The following is a 14,672-nucleotide window of genomic DNA, read 5'->3' on the forward strand; positions in this document are numbered from 1 at the left end:
ACTAAATTTTTTTTGGATCTATGGATCCATAGTAATTGCCTATGTTGCCATGATTTAGAGTCGGCACTGTTTGTCATTCGCCTATCCAACCGTTTGTTTGATTTTTTTTTTTTTTGTCATCTGGTAGATTAAGATTAGATCAAACATTCGGTTACACACATTAGATCAAACAGTTTGCTTGATTAGTAATCTTCTTTTTGTTGCCAATGAAAATATAAATTAAGGTGGACAAAACAATTGTTTTACAATTGACGTATGAAAAATAAATAAAAAATCTAACATAATTATTTTCGGACAGACAAAGTCACTTTGAGATTAAAAAAAAAAAGAAGAAGAAGAAGACAGAACAGTGTAGGCTTTTCTGGTGAAGTGGAATCATTTTATAACGCAGTTTATACACACCTCAAGTTTTCTCTTCCTTCACCTTTTTATTCCTCTCTCTCTCTCTTTCGCGCTTCTGGCTCGGGGAAAAAGATGTCGCGCAGTTGCTCTCAGTGTGGAAACAACGGCCACAACTCTCGTACGTGTCCGACGGAAACATCCCCTGGCGGCGGAGGAGAGAAAGGAATAATGCTTTTCGGCGTCCGCGTAACGAAAGCTTCGTCGTCTTCTTCTTTCAGAAAAAGCGTCAGTATGAACAACCTATCTCAATTCGATCACGCCGCTCACGACTCAAACCCTGTGGACGACGGTGGCTACGCGTCAGACGACGTCGTTCACGCCTCCGTCATAAACCGCGAGCGCAAGCGAGGTTCCCTTCATCCAAAACATCTCTCTTTCGATCTCATCTATGTTTCTTGATTCTTGGTTCTTGATTCTTGAATCTTGATTTCAGGGACTCCATGGACGGAGGAAGAGCATAGATTATTCCTCACGGGGCTGCATAGAGTAGGCAAAGGAGATTGGAGAGGGATATCTAGAAACTTCGTGAAAACACGGACACCGACTCAGGTGGCGAGCCACGCTCAGAAGTATTTCCTCCGCCGTACAAACCATAATCGCCGCCGCCGTAGATTCAGCCTCTTTGACATCACTCCCGACACTCAAACAGAAGAGAGGACGCCACTGGGGGGGATTCCTCCGGTTCATCCGTCGCGTAAGATGGCTGATCTGAATCTCAGCCACAAAACAGCGGCGGCGCCGGAGATGTTTGCGTTGTCGCTGGAACTACCGATGCAGTCTTCTTCATCGTATTCATATTCCAATGAACAGAAGACACGTGAGCGGTCACGTTCCTCGGTCTTCGAGACCATGTCGAGTAATGGAGATAGTATAATGGGAGTTGCTTGATGTAAGAACAAAAAGCTTTGTTTGGTTATTATTATTATAAGATAAGATTTGATTATGATTAATGTGAAATTGGAGGAGATTATATGATTAGGCTAATTATATCTGATTATGATTAGTGTGTACAGTTTTTTTTGGCCTTTATGGGGAAGGGAGAAAGAAACGACTTGTCGTTTTTGTTGTTGTACGATATATGAATGGATGTGGTAAACAGCAGGTAGCCTATGTGTTGTTTTGGTCAAACGTAGTTTGTGAGAGACTACTTCCAAGAAACTGCGTGTTGGTTTCTGACGATGCTTAAGTTAAAATAGTTGTATATGGAATTTAATTGTTGTTTATTAAGTGCATCTGATACGTTTTTATGTTCTTTTCCAGTTTTTGCCGTCTTTTACGGGATGCATGTGTAGATTTAACGTCGCGTTCATGAACCGAGCACAGTTATATTACTAGATATAGTACAGTACGTATTTTTTTTTTTTTTTTTAATTATTATTATCATAAAAGTTAAGAACTACAACCGAAGTTATAGAGTGTTGGAAAATCGATTACAACAGAAAAAGTTCATATAATAAACGAGAGAAACAATCGGACGCCAATCCTGATCGGCTAATGATAAGCAATCGAAATGTCTAACCGTGTCCACCGCGTCGTCCACGACCTCGATTTCCCCGTCCACGGCTAGTGGGTTGCCCATGCATCTCCTTTGCTTTTGTAGAAGGTTTAACTGGTCTCTCCCGAAGGATTCTTTTCCCTGAAGGTGTCATGAGATCCAACGGTCCCGTCTCCTTATCTGAATCTATGAAATCTTCTTCTTCCTCGAAAGACATTAATGAGGCGTACAGTACGTATTTTATTTTTATTGTTTTGACTTCCGTCATTTTATTTATTAAATTATTTTGTACATATGTCTTTGTTAAAGTAATAACTTGGATATAAAAATAGATTTTGATAACCAGTCAACCATATAATGATATAAACACGGATCAAGATATGTATCTACATGTTGAAATAGTAGTATATGTACACGCCTTTTTAATAGTATGTTTATGTTTTAAGAAAATAATGAATAAACTTTAATTTTTGTGCTAAAGTCCTATTAAAAGAACTTTTATTTGGAAACCATATCAAGATAACTATTTTTAATCTCAATTTCTACAACTACAATAAGATTTTAAATATCTTGAGTTTTTTTTTATATAATTGGAGGATCCTAATCAAAGCTCACGGTAATTTTCTCTGGAAAATTACCTCTGATACCACATTTATAATACCACTTTTCATGCTTACATTAACTACTTTTACTCTCACTTTTAATGAAGAGTAAAATACATTTATATTTCTAAGGTTAGCTAATCTAGACTTAGGGTTTAAAGCTGAAAGGTGGGGTATGATTTTTGGAAGATGAAATTTAAGATTCTAATAAATATATAAATAAATAATTAAAAAATTCTAAACAATAGTTTCAAACAAAATTTTCCATTTTCAAAAAGAAAATTTGAAAAAAAAATTCAAAAAAATAAAAAAAAGTTTGAATTTGAAAAAGCATAATTCAGAAACATAAAAAAAATATTATTATTATTATTCTTTATTTATTTATTTAAATAATTATTTATTATATATATAGAAAACAAGTGCATAAGAGTCTTTTGCCACTTAACGAAAAATGTATTTTTGAAAATGTTTCTTTAGTGGTGGTAAAAATGAATATTTGTACCATGAAAGTGGTAAACATGAAATTCCCCCATATTCTACCATAATAAGACATATATAGAATAACAATCCATAATTAATATTAGGCATGGGAAAAATTTAAAACGGAACCGAAGAACCGAACCGAAATCGAACCGAAATATCCGAAACCGGAACTGGACCAAAACCCTCAAATAACCGAACGGTTCCTATATTTCTATACTCGAAATAACCGAACCGGAACCAAACTGATAACCGAACGGGCACCCGAATATATAAAACTATTAATTATATGTACATATAATATAACTAAATATATATTTTTAATTTAAAGATATGTTAAAAGTATCCTAAAATAGTTGAAGATACTAAATTATTATAAAGTATTCGAACTACCCGAAAGTATCTGAAACTATCTGGATAGTTTTATCCGAAATATCTAAAGTAATCTGAAATATCCAATTTTTTTATCTAAATCATCCTAATTATTTGATATTTTACCCTAAATAACCGATAATTTATCCGAATTACCCAAACTACCGAACTATCTGAACCCGAACCGGAACCAAATGAGAACCGAATATTTTCCGGGTATTTTCCGGTTCCTAGTTTTACTATTCGAACCGAACCCGGAACTATCCGAACCAAACCGAACCGAACCGAAAATCTATCAAGTAGTAAATTGATCCTCTAGCCTCCTACCCTAACTACCTGAAATCCAAAATACCCGAACCAAACCGATATATGAAATGTCCAGGCCTAATTATTATCACAGTAAAAAAAAAACTCAATCATGATTTCTCAATTTAACAACTTACTTTTCAACTACTGCACCACCCGGAGACTCCAATCGGTGGCTTAACTAATAACTCAAGCAAATCCCCTTAAGACTCCAAAGCACCACATTTTAAAAAAAAGAAACTCAAAACACAACAAAATTCAACTACACACTCAGATACTGGACGTTCCAGTATTTACAACATTATAAGCTATATATGGTTTCCTCACTATAATGTTGTTACAAGGAGTATTCATTATAAAAGCGTTATTCAAAAGGTTAGAAACTTTGCACACACAACAAAAATAGTTAAGAAACATCTTTTTTTAAAAAGTTACGAAAACATCATCAACAGACAATAGTCATGAGTGTCCTATACATCAAACAGTTCAAACACGTTATATATTTTTTGATCAAATAGTAGTTACCAACATTCTATGATTATAAATAAGTTTAGTGATAAGTACTACACCATACAAAAGTTTCTTTAATAATTTATGATCTTACAAAAAAAGCAACAGCCAACAAGATGTGCGATTGATCAATATGACCATTCACACCATGATAAACAACATTCAGTCCTAGGTCACAGTGGCCTGTAAAACGAACAAAGTCGAAATGAAGAACAGTGGTACACTTCTAATGTGGAATCGAAAGGATTAATTAAAACCACCGGGGTCCAATTTATAATTAATTATCTTAGAACTTCATAAATAGTAGAATAATATCGGACCATTTCTGGATTCTGATAATATTATTTATTTTCGGCGAGTCCGTTTGATTCCTCGTCGGCAACGACGAAGAAGAAGTTATCGAAACAACCTCTACAGAAACAATTGAGACGAGGAGATCACAAGCGTTTGACGTAGATTCCTTCTCGGTTTCAAAGAAGGAATTAAGCAACGTCACCTTCGAATGCTCTCCTTCTCGGGTCCTTGTGTTTCTTGCAACTCCTCCGAAAAGATGATAATCTCTGTCTCGGACCTGCTTATTGTTCTGCGTCGATATCGGAGATGTATAATCTGTTTGATGGTTGGATTGTTAATCACGCTATCAGCAAAATCTTTCATGATCTAGGGTTTTCTGAAGCAGCTCATTACTTGTTTGTCAAGGCTCATTTATTTCAGTGTGGTATGGTTTCAAAGATTCTTGTTTTTGTTTTCTCATGTCTCAGTCTTACAAAACTTACAGAAGCTGTGTGCCTTCTGCAGATGAGGAGAAAGTATCATTTCCCGGTTTTGGGATAACAGAAAGAAACATTTCATTTCTTGATGGAAAACAAAAGATTTCATTATGAAATGTGGTCCTGGTGTAATATTATTTGAAACCAAAAGGGCAGGCGTTTATGCGAGGGCTGTTACTCATAAGCTGATCAGCTATATTCTTCAGAAAGAAAGAGACAGTACCGATGCTTGGAGTATCCAATGGAAGATCACAAAGGAATTCGCGGTTTTGAGAGAACAGGTTTTTCAACATGTGAAGCTTTCATTGATGGCTCAGAAAACAGATTCAACATTTTCATTGGCTGTTGGAAAAAAACATAGACACTGTTTGAGTGTATAGGATAAGCTTTTAAGGGTTTAATAAAATTGGGATTTTACTTGTTTCATAACTGACAAAACATTTGTTTTTGACTGAACTTTATGACAAAACATATTTTGCTTTGATAATATGTCTGCCACAGGTCTTATAACTTGTAAAGAGAAATAATATAATGTTTCAAGAGCAATACTGAATAATCTTCAACAGGTTCATGAACCTCTGAAGAGTTTGAGAAAAACATGGGTTTTTCTCTGACCATACCATAGTTTTACTTTTAACTCAGAAAACTAATTCAACATTTTGTGTAATTGTCTACTGAAAAAAAGACAGATATGTTTGTCAGTATATAAAAGCTTTAGGGGGATTGGTATACTTGGGACTACACTGTTTCATATATGACAGATTGTTTATTACGTATTACTCTTTATATTTATTATGAACGTCGACTCCATCGAAAAGTTATCCAAAAAAAAAAGAAGTTATCACCACTTATTTATCTATGTGACTATGTTAAGTATGATCAACTGACTATGATCGCTTGATCTTCAACTTTTGGAAGAGCTTTTCTTCTAGGTAGAGAGCCAGAGAGGTTAATGCAAGAGATCAGTTAAAGCAAGTAAAATATATGAGTTTTTTTTCAGTATCTAGAATTAGAGAGCATGTGGATTCGGGAGCATGCTCTGCCTCTGGTGTGATACAAGCCGATGAAGAAAAAAGATCTGGTTGACAACATGTCTGCCTCCTCTTTGATCTGCCTTTTCTGCCCAACATAATCTGAATCCAATGGAGAAACTCACTAGCTGCTTCTTTTGAGTCAAAACAAAAACTCACTAGCTGCTTCTCTCTGTCTATTTTAGATTTCCCGACACTGGAATAGGCTGGCTATGTCCTCCTTATGTCTTTGTCTCTTGGAATAAATATCTCTGTGGACTCTGGCCATAAATGAATATATTATGAGATAAACTACGGCCGCTATTGCAACAGTGATATAGAAATATATTCCCAAGGGGTAAATTTTTATCGTGGGTCTAGCCAATCTTGTCATTCTCATCTCTATTTCAGCAATCTTTAATAAATACATCATGATACATAAAGAACAGTCAAGGTGGTTAAAGCATATATATGTTTGGCTAATGTAAAATATTGCTAATTTTCGACAGCTCAAAAAGTTATTATTCGATGTTTTACGTAGGTGAACGAATGAAGTTTATGTTTGTGAAAAAAAGGTATATGTTTGTGTCTTTAAGTCCAAAAAATACGCCATCAAGAATCAATCTGTTCAGTGTATCAAATTATGTGAGGATCAGGCTGAACTGAACTAAGTAGATAGTAGATACTATGTAATACGTATGTGCAAAATTTAATGCACACACACGTTACTGCTATGCAATCAATTAACTTTGTTCGTATATTAAACTAAATTTGTGAAAACATACATAATGTATCTAATGATTATGTGTTTATAAAACATGGTATAAATTTATAATATAACAATGGGGAATTGGGATATGTATGGCATGGTTATGGGAATTGGGATATGTATGGCATGGTTATGTAACTATGTTGTTAGTGTAAATATGACACCACAATTAGGTAATGCAGAAGATAAATCAAGAGACAAAATAGATACAAGCAACCAACTATTGATTTATTAGAAATCGCCTAAACAATCTATCACAAGACTTGTTTATCAGCTTTACACAACATGTTAACACCCTAACAACTGCTATTGAAAGATTCATAATCTACCCAAACTTGTTTCTCTGTCGTCAGTACTTCAGCAACTGCTTCAGCCCAACCCAAGAACACTCCTACGGGATTTTCACCATTCCTCTATAATAATAGCCAGTCTTATGGAATACAAAAGACTACATAGCTCTTTTATAGTTATCTCCACGTTCCTGAAATCCTAGTCTCCAAGGAACATGGATATGTACAACTTCCATATCAATAAATACATTTTCCTTTTCTTGAAATGCACTTATTCCTTAAGGCATAAACTTGCTCCCCAAATTTATCTCTTGCCTTTTCTCCACGGTATAAACTTGCTCATCAAGTTTATCCCACGCCAGTTCAACACCTTGCATCCACATGGTCTCCACCATTCTGCATGCTTCCCGGTTCACTCTCTGGCGCATACTACCTCAGAAACTACTTCAACGACAACGTCAAGACATAAACCCTCAGTTTATCCTTCTCCATCTTAACATATCTTGCATCCACATGGTAACCCACCACTCTGCATGCCTTATGTAGTAACGACTAATGCATCCAGCATCAGTGACTTCGTCGCCTAGTTAGTCACGAAAGACTATTGACATTTACATGCTCCACTTGCATCTTCAAATGTAACTAGCTTTACATTTTGGATCGAATTGTACGTGATAAAAGTACGAGGGAAACCCCTTGGCACGTGCAATATCAAATGTGTATATTATTATTATTATTATTATTATTATTATTATTATTATTTTCATCTGAAATATTTCATTAGTATAATTCCAACCAGTTTTGTACAAACATAAACAAAATACCACTACAACAGAGCTAAGAGAAACGCTCCCGCTCAAACAAAACAGACAACCACCTCGGCTGACCCAAAGCAAATGTGTATATTAATTTTGTGAAGCCAAATAAACTCAAATACTTCAAGAATAGATTACATAATGGGCCACATTTTGAGTTTCATTTGCATTCAGAGACTCTTCCCGTTTGTAGAACACATTCACGAAGACCAAGAGAGCTTTTGGACTATTTTGCCCTTGATGAGACAAACTGGAAAAATGGACCATTTTTGAGTTTAGTCTGATTTCAACGTATTCTTTTTTAGTCTCCAACCACTTACAAGTTTTTTTTTTGTTTCCCTCAACAGATTTTATTTGTTATTGTCTTGTATTATGGTAACTAAATTTGATATATAATATACATAGTAAATTATAATTTTTTTTCTTCTATGTTTGAGATCCATATGTATATATTTATTTTGATATTTTAATTTTTTCAAAAATGAATTAAGTGGACATAGTATTATGGACAATGTGTTGTGGACGGTACCATTTGAACACATTCATATTTTTATTTTTATAAAATTTAAAAATGAATTAAGTAGACACAATATCATGGATAATGTGTTGTGGACGGTGCAATTTGAAAGAATGAATTATGGATGGCCTATATGTGGAAGTGTACGTTGTGGTTCGTATAGATGATGACCATGGTTTACTAAAACAACTAACCATTTACAAAATAACATTGGAAAGAAAGACAAACTAATATAGTTCATTTAAAAGAGAAGAACAACATATAATCTTATAGGACAACATCGCTCACAACAACTTAACACTCATGAAGTAGGTTTTGATGCAGCAAAACATAGATTGATGAAGTTGTTCCTAGTTTAGGTGTGTGGACAAGGGAAGTGTGGACATGGGTGTGGACAGGGGAGTTGGGGATGACGATTGTGGACAAGAGATGTATGTACGTGGATGCATTCGACAAAGGCATGGATGGGAGGACTATGGAGGGCATGTCTGTGGAGTTGAGCAGCATATTTGAAGACCCGTACATGTCCAATGTTCATATGATTTGATATTTTTGCTGTTTTTTTTTGTTTCTTTAGTAATGGCAAAATCGTAATTATGGTCATCTTCTTCTTCTTCCAAATTGTTTTACTTCGTCTGCAACACTTTCATGGCCGACCATAGAATATTGTCACAATAAATCAAAAAATCACGTTGTTCATGTTGTTTTTGAGTTAAACTGATAGATCTATTCGGTTACATTCGATTTTAAGAACTAAATCTGGAAAAATAAACATTTTAAGAACCCAGCTTTTTTTGCCGAATCTTGGCCAAATCGAAACGCTTACCCACCGTGGAAAGCTCCAACGCCGCGTAATTTCTTGTCCCAGACACGTTTTTGAAACTCGATACTAAAGCCAATCTGACCACAACACGACAGCCTAATGGATTCTATTCGCGCCTTCGAAGGAACATAGCCTTCCCAGTTCACACAGATTTGGATGAAAGGTGCCATGTTCACTTAGGCGCCATGGGCACAAAGTGGGGTTGATGTTCGGTTTCGAGTTATGAAACGGTTTAGAAATCTTAATCTTCATCGTTTGTGAGATAAAAATTGGAAATTTGAAAATTTTATGTGTGATGAAATTGAGGTTTTTTTTTTTTTAGGAATTTGAGGTTTTCGTGACTTTCTGGAAAATAAGGGGAAAATTTCTAATGTTTAAGTGGTATTAAAATTTTTGTGCTTTAGCGACCGGAAAAAGTAAAGAAAAACTGTTTCAGTTACAGACTTACAGTGTTTTAGTTTAGGGGCATTGGAGTCTTTTTTACATGACAATGTGTGCCTCCAGTCCAAGGTGACCGGAAGTGTAATAGGAAAGCGGAAAAGTGACTCCAAATGTAAAAAATTCATACTTCAATTCTTTTTTTTTTCCGCCAAGTTTTTTTTTTTAATATTAATAAAAAGGATCAAACCCAACTACACGGCCCAAGGCCCAACCAAACAAACAACAAGAAGTCCAAAACCCTACGGGCCAATAAGAAAAGTTAAAAGGCATGCGGCCCAAAACAAAAACCCGACCGACTTCGGTAGGCCCACGCGTCAAGGAGGCCGGACACGTGTAAGGATAACACACCATCAGTACGACACACGTCGCTTCAGCCTCAACTTGACTGTCACCACCTCGAGACGTCGCCGGAGCTACACAACCACAAACCTCGAACTCAGAATACCGGAGAGCCTCCATCGAAACCAACTCTTCTCTTCCACGCTTTGTCTTCACTTCGGAGAGCTTCATCGATCCAATCGAGAACTCATCCGACTGAACAAAGCCGTGAACCACTTGGAACCACGAACCAAGAGACACACACACACCACAAACGGGATCCAAAACCGATCCAACGAACTGGAACAAACTAGAGCCGGCGACGCAAGACTGAGGAAGCCTTCACCTCCCGAAAACAAGGGCCGGCGGCGACGGAGCTGTAAGAGCCTCCACCTCCCGGAAACGAAACATCAACTGGCAAAAACGACTAGCTTCACTAGCTTCACCGCGCCAAACCTCCACACGACCGCGTCTTTACTCCAGAATCAGATCCGCCGCGGATAGGACCTGAACCAGAGCTCAGACAAGACGGAGGACATATGAGATGAATGAGAAGCGCAAAGATAACATCTTTAGGGTATCTCGAGGGGCTCCGGCGACGGCACGCACGCTCACACGCCGGCCGCTCGCCGGATCCAATCTTAGATCTGATTCATACTTCAATTCGTATCCGAACCTTCTCATGCACATAAAACAAAGAATACTAAATATATTCCTCCCTTGTCACGTTTCAGACCAGCTGTTCTATATATACGATCTTTCTCAATTTTCTTTTTAAAAATAATTCTGTAATATATTAGCGTATTGTGTTTATTGGGTATATATATATATATATACATAAATTATTGAGAAAAAAAAAGACGACAAAAATACGGATTCATGATTAAAGATAAAATTTACAATATATATATCACAGAAAAATATAAAGATTCAAAATAGACATTATTTCTCTGTCTCTCTATCATAATGTTTCGAGTAAAGTGAAGCATATCAAACAGAATAAAAGCCATGGAACCTATAAAGAACACCAACCATCTTAACTCATCAAAGTGATAAGACTGTTCCTCTCTTCACTTGCTTTTGTGTTCACTTTTCTTTGTTCTCTATTATTGTTTATAATTCAGAAAAGTCGAATACACCTAGCTACTTCTTCGATCGATATTGATTTCTGTCCATACTTCAACCAATAAACAAAGTTAGGACCCAGAAAACCACCCATAAGACTAGAAACCATGCGAAATCTCCAATCCCTTCGTCTCCAATTGTTGTTTTGTACACTATTTACAATTGGTTTAGTCACTCTTCTGATGATCGATGCTTTTGTCTTAGAAAATAACAGTGAAGCCAAAACCGCAAAAGAGATCACTGCTGCTAAGACGATTAACAACTCCATTGTACATGCTAAGGAAGTACAACAAGAACTTGAAGATAAACCAAGCAATGGCGATCTTATCTACGCTGGCAGCAAAAGAACAGTGCCTCGTGGACCTGATCCTATACACAACAGGTTCTTTTACCATTTTTAAATTTCATCTTTTACTTTCAGTCAACTCTTCTGTATATCTATCTATGTTGTTCTTTTCCATTAAAATCTGGCATAGCTACTGATATATCTATGTTGAGTTAGATTAACAAAACCCTAAATATATTTAAAGACGCCAAGCAAGTTAATTCATTTTATATAATAGAAAAAGTTTATTCATTCTTGATGTATGTATCTGTCTTTTTTTTTGGGTGGGGGGGGGGGAACTTGATGTGTCTGTCTAATTTATATTACATACTTCTAGTACAATCAGATTAACATTTTGTTTCTTTTAGCTAACTCAGATTGGGAGAGACGTATAACAGAGGCTCGCAAAAGGCTGTCAGATGGCTTCTTTTTTAAAAAAATTCATTTTATGGAAGCTTTAGCCCTTTTCCTTCTTTTTCTGTCACCTCATTTCTTAGTTATGTAGACAAACCACTTAAATCTCAATTAATCATTTTGACAAACAATGTTTTTATGCTAACTTCCAGTCTTCCATGGTAACTGTATTAGCGTCGTCAGTTGACTGAAGTATCAAATTTATTAAGGTTATTTATTTGTATCGGTTATATAAAAGTATAAATATAATAAAATATTTGGATAAAGTCAGTGTTCTTTATACAGGAGAGCGGGAAATTCAGGACGACCACCGGGAAGCGCATAAGTACGGTGAAAGCTTGGGGAAGAAGCAGATAGAAGTATTTATTGGCAAAGGTTTTGTAATGCTGCTAGATTCTCTTTTCCTTTCGTTTGGGATCGAATCTTTTAAATATGCTCAAAACATTTGTGACCCTACACTTCTATTTTTTCGGTTTAATGTTTTTTTACCCTAGCGAAGAAATTATCAAATTATATATTTATAGGCTCTTTCTCAAAAAAAAAAAAAAAAAAAAAAAAATATATATATATATATATATTTTTTTTTTTAAATAGGCCAAGAAGAAAAGAAGTATACGAGCATGCAATTCTGATTTATCATATTGCATATTGGTTCTTTCTTTTGTCCATCTTTGAGTTACATTTAGATCTCTTTTTTCTCACATTGTATGTGGGCAATATGATTATATGCATTTACTAAATTAGGTATATTATTTACTCGAAAAACGACAAATGAGTGCTTTTATGGGGGTCAAACTTCATTCATTCATAACTTAACAAAGCTTACATCTCCAAAGTGGAGTTAGACAAGAGCATTAGAGCATTCTTTGCTAAACCATCAGCTACAGTTCTTCAGTATTGGAATAAAACTAAACAATAGAGTTAAAGGATCGATTCAACACGTAAATGTCATGAAAGATACTTTTGATTGCAATCTCAGAGGACGAACCTTTGAGAAGAGATATGAGATCACTTTTACAATCTGATTGACAAGTTAAGTCTTTGAAACCCGAAGAGGCAACGTCTATAATTGCTGCTCTAATACTCAGGGCTCGACAATATCTGATAAAACAAGCCATCTGTCAGAGGTTCCGGTCTTTAGACAGTTCTCTGACTTCAACTGGAAAACCCAACCCAAATGAGTGCTTTTTTGTTTGTGTAAATAACATGTGTTTTTTTTTCCGAAAAAGAAAGTAATACGTACTATTTTAGGTTAATTTGTTGCATAACCATTATGGTGAAAAAATTCACAAAATAACCATACTTTGGAAAGTGTGTACATTTGACGTCCACTTAGACTGTTTTCTCCTTAATGTGTGTGGGTATATTATATATAAACCCAAAATACTATTTTTGTTTTTGTGTACATATAGAATAAATCTAAATGTATAGAGAAAAAACAATGTTTTAAAAATCGGACCAACATTGATTTGGCATTGTAATAATATGAATTTTTTACGAAGTTTTTTTTACAATTTGCAGCTTAATTGAATTTGAAAAATGGGTTTTAATATCGAATTGGATCACCGGTTTAGCGAATTTCACCGGTTTTAACCAGATTTGTCGGTTTAACTCAAATTCGGTTTTTAATGCAGCCCGAAACCAGTTAGAAGGCCAAGTCACGGTCCGACCAGCTGGTCCAGTCTGGTTTTCAAAACACTGAGAGAGAGGGAGGGAGGGAGGGATGGGGGGAGAGAGAGAGAATTACATTTATGTTCTATGTTTCTAAATAGAATAGAACACAACAAAATTGTGTATAATCCAAAAAGAAACTCTAACTATGCTATATATATTTTTAAGATAGTATAAATTTTATAATGCTAGTTTAGAGAATCCCACCACAACTAAGTGTTTTTTTGTAAGGGTAAAGGGATGAATATCATTTACTTAATTAACTTTCACAATATGGTTACTTACCTAACTAATTAACCCTTGCATAATCACTGTTTGATATTGCACCATATCATATGGTAGAATACAAAAACACTCGCATAAATTGGTTCTCTTTCTGTATATATAAATATGATTTTTATCACACTCTTTTAACCACAAAATAAATAAATAAGATGAAGTTTTGTGTAAAGAACAATTGTACTTATGTAATTTTATCAAATCATTAACAAATTTTTTAGTCCATTTTTGTTGTTGTACACTGAAAGAATATATCCTTGCAAAGAGGAAAATAAAAGAGATGTCTCCAAAGAATGGATATATCAGATATTAATGATTTATAAATGGTATAGTTATTAGACATTAGTTAATAAGAAAATGACTTTCAAAATGCTGAATTTTAAAATTAAAGGAGAATGTGTGTAATGGTTATTCTAAGTAAAAGAGACCACATTGCTTCTTTGTGTTATGCTTTTCCCCATCTTATATTCTTTTGTTCTTTTGTGGAGAAATTCGCACCACTACTATCTTTTTCACACTTTAATTTGTTCCATCAATTTCGAAATTGTTTTCACTAATCTTGATATATAAAGGTACTAGTAACTTAATTTGTTAATTTATAACATCAAAAATATACAATATATATACTAGGATTGGTCCCCCCTACTGGCATGAAGTTATAAAAAAACTATTTTATATGAATTTACATTAAATATATGAAACATTTTTTATGCGTGTTTTGGATTCAGTTTTCTTTATTTTACAGGTAGATGCTATGTGTACACTCAGATGTGTGATTAAGCAACATGTCTTGTTTTTGAGTCAATGACAATACTGTAGATGATCCTTTACAATGACATGGTTAAAAGATGTTAGTAATGCTTAGGTGACAATACAAACTAGATGAGAAAACAATCTATGCAATTACTGTGAGAATGCATTACCTAAGTAACCTAACT

At 34.9% G+C, this 14,672-nt stretch overlaps 2 protein-coding genes across 3 annotated transcripts; both read left to right on the top strand.

Moving 5' to 3' along the window:
- Positions 1-324: 324 nt before the first annotated feature.
- Positions 325-1,345, top strand: LOC106446510 (transcription factor KUA1). 2 transcript variants are annotated; one of them, XM_048760119.1, is made up of 3 exons: positions 360-751; positions 836-1,172; positions 1,207-1,345. In XM_048760119.1, the coding sequence occupies exons 1-3, from the start codon at positions 475-477 to the stop codon at positions 1,274-1,276; spliced, it is 684 nt and encodes a 227-aa protein (XP_048616076.1). In that variant the 5' UTR covers positions 360-474; the 3' UTR covers positions 1,277-1,345. The 2 variants fall into 2 exon arrangements, with proteins under 2 accessions (XP_013743718.1, XP_048616076.1); XM_013888264.3 differs by having other exon boundaries at positions 325-751; positions 836-1,345.
- A 9,559-nt stretch (positions 1,346-10,904) lies between these two features.
- Positions 10,905-12,305, top strand: LOC125588607 (CLAVATA3/ESR (CLE)-related protein 26-like). The gene is made up of 2 exons (XM_048760120.1): positions 10,905-11,427; positions 12,070-12,305. Exons 1-2 carry the CDS (start codon positions 11,153-11,155, stop codon positions 12,107-12,109), a joined length of 315 nt encoding a protein of 104 aa, XP_048616077.1. The 5' UTR covers positions 10,905-11,152; the 3' UTR covers positions 12,110-12,305.
- The last annotated feature ends 2,367 nt before the right edge of the window (positions 12,306-14,672 follow it).

Source organism: Brassica napus, chromosome C6 (assembly GCF_020379485.1).
Source record: "Brassica napus cultivar Da-Ae chromosome C6, Da-Ae, whole genome shotgun sequence".
NCBI lineage: Eukaryota > Viridiplantae > Streptophyta > Magnoliopsida > Brassicales > Brassicaceae > Brassica > Brassica napus.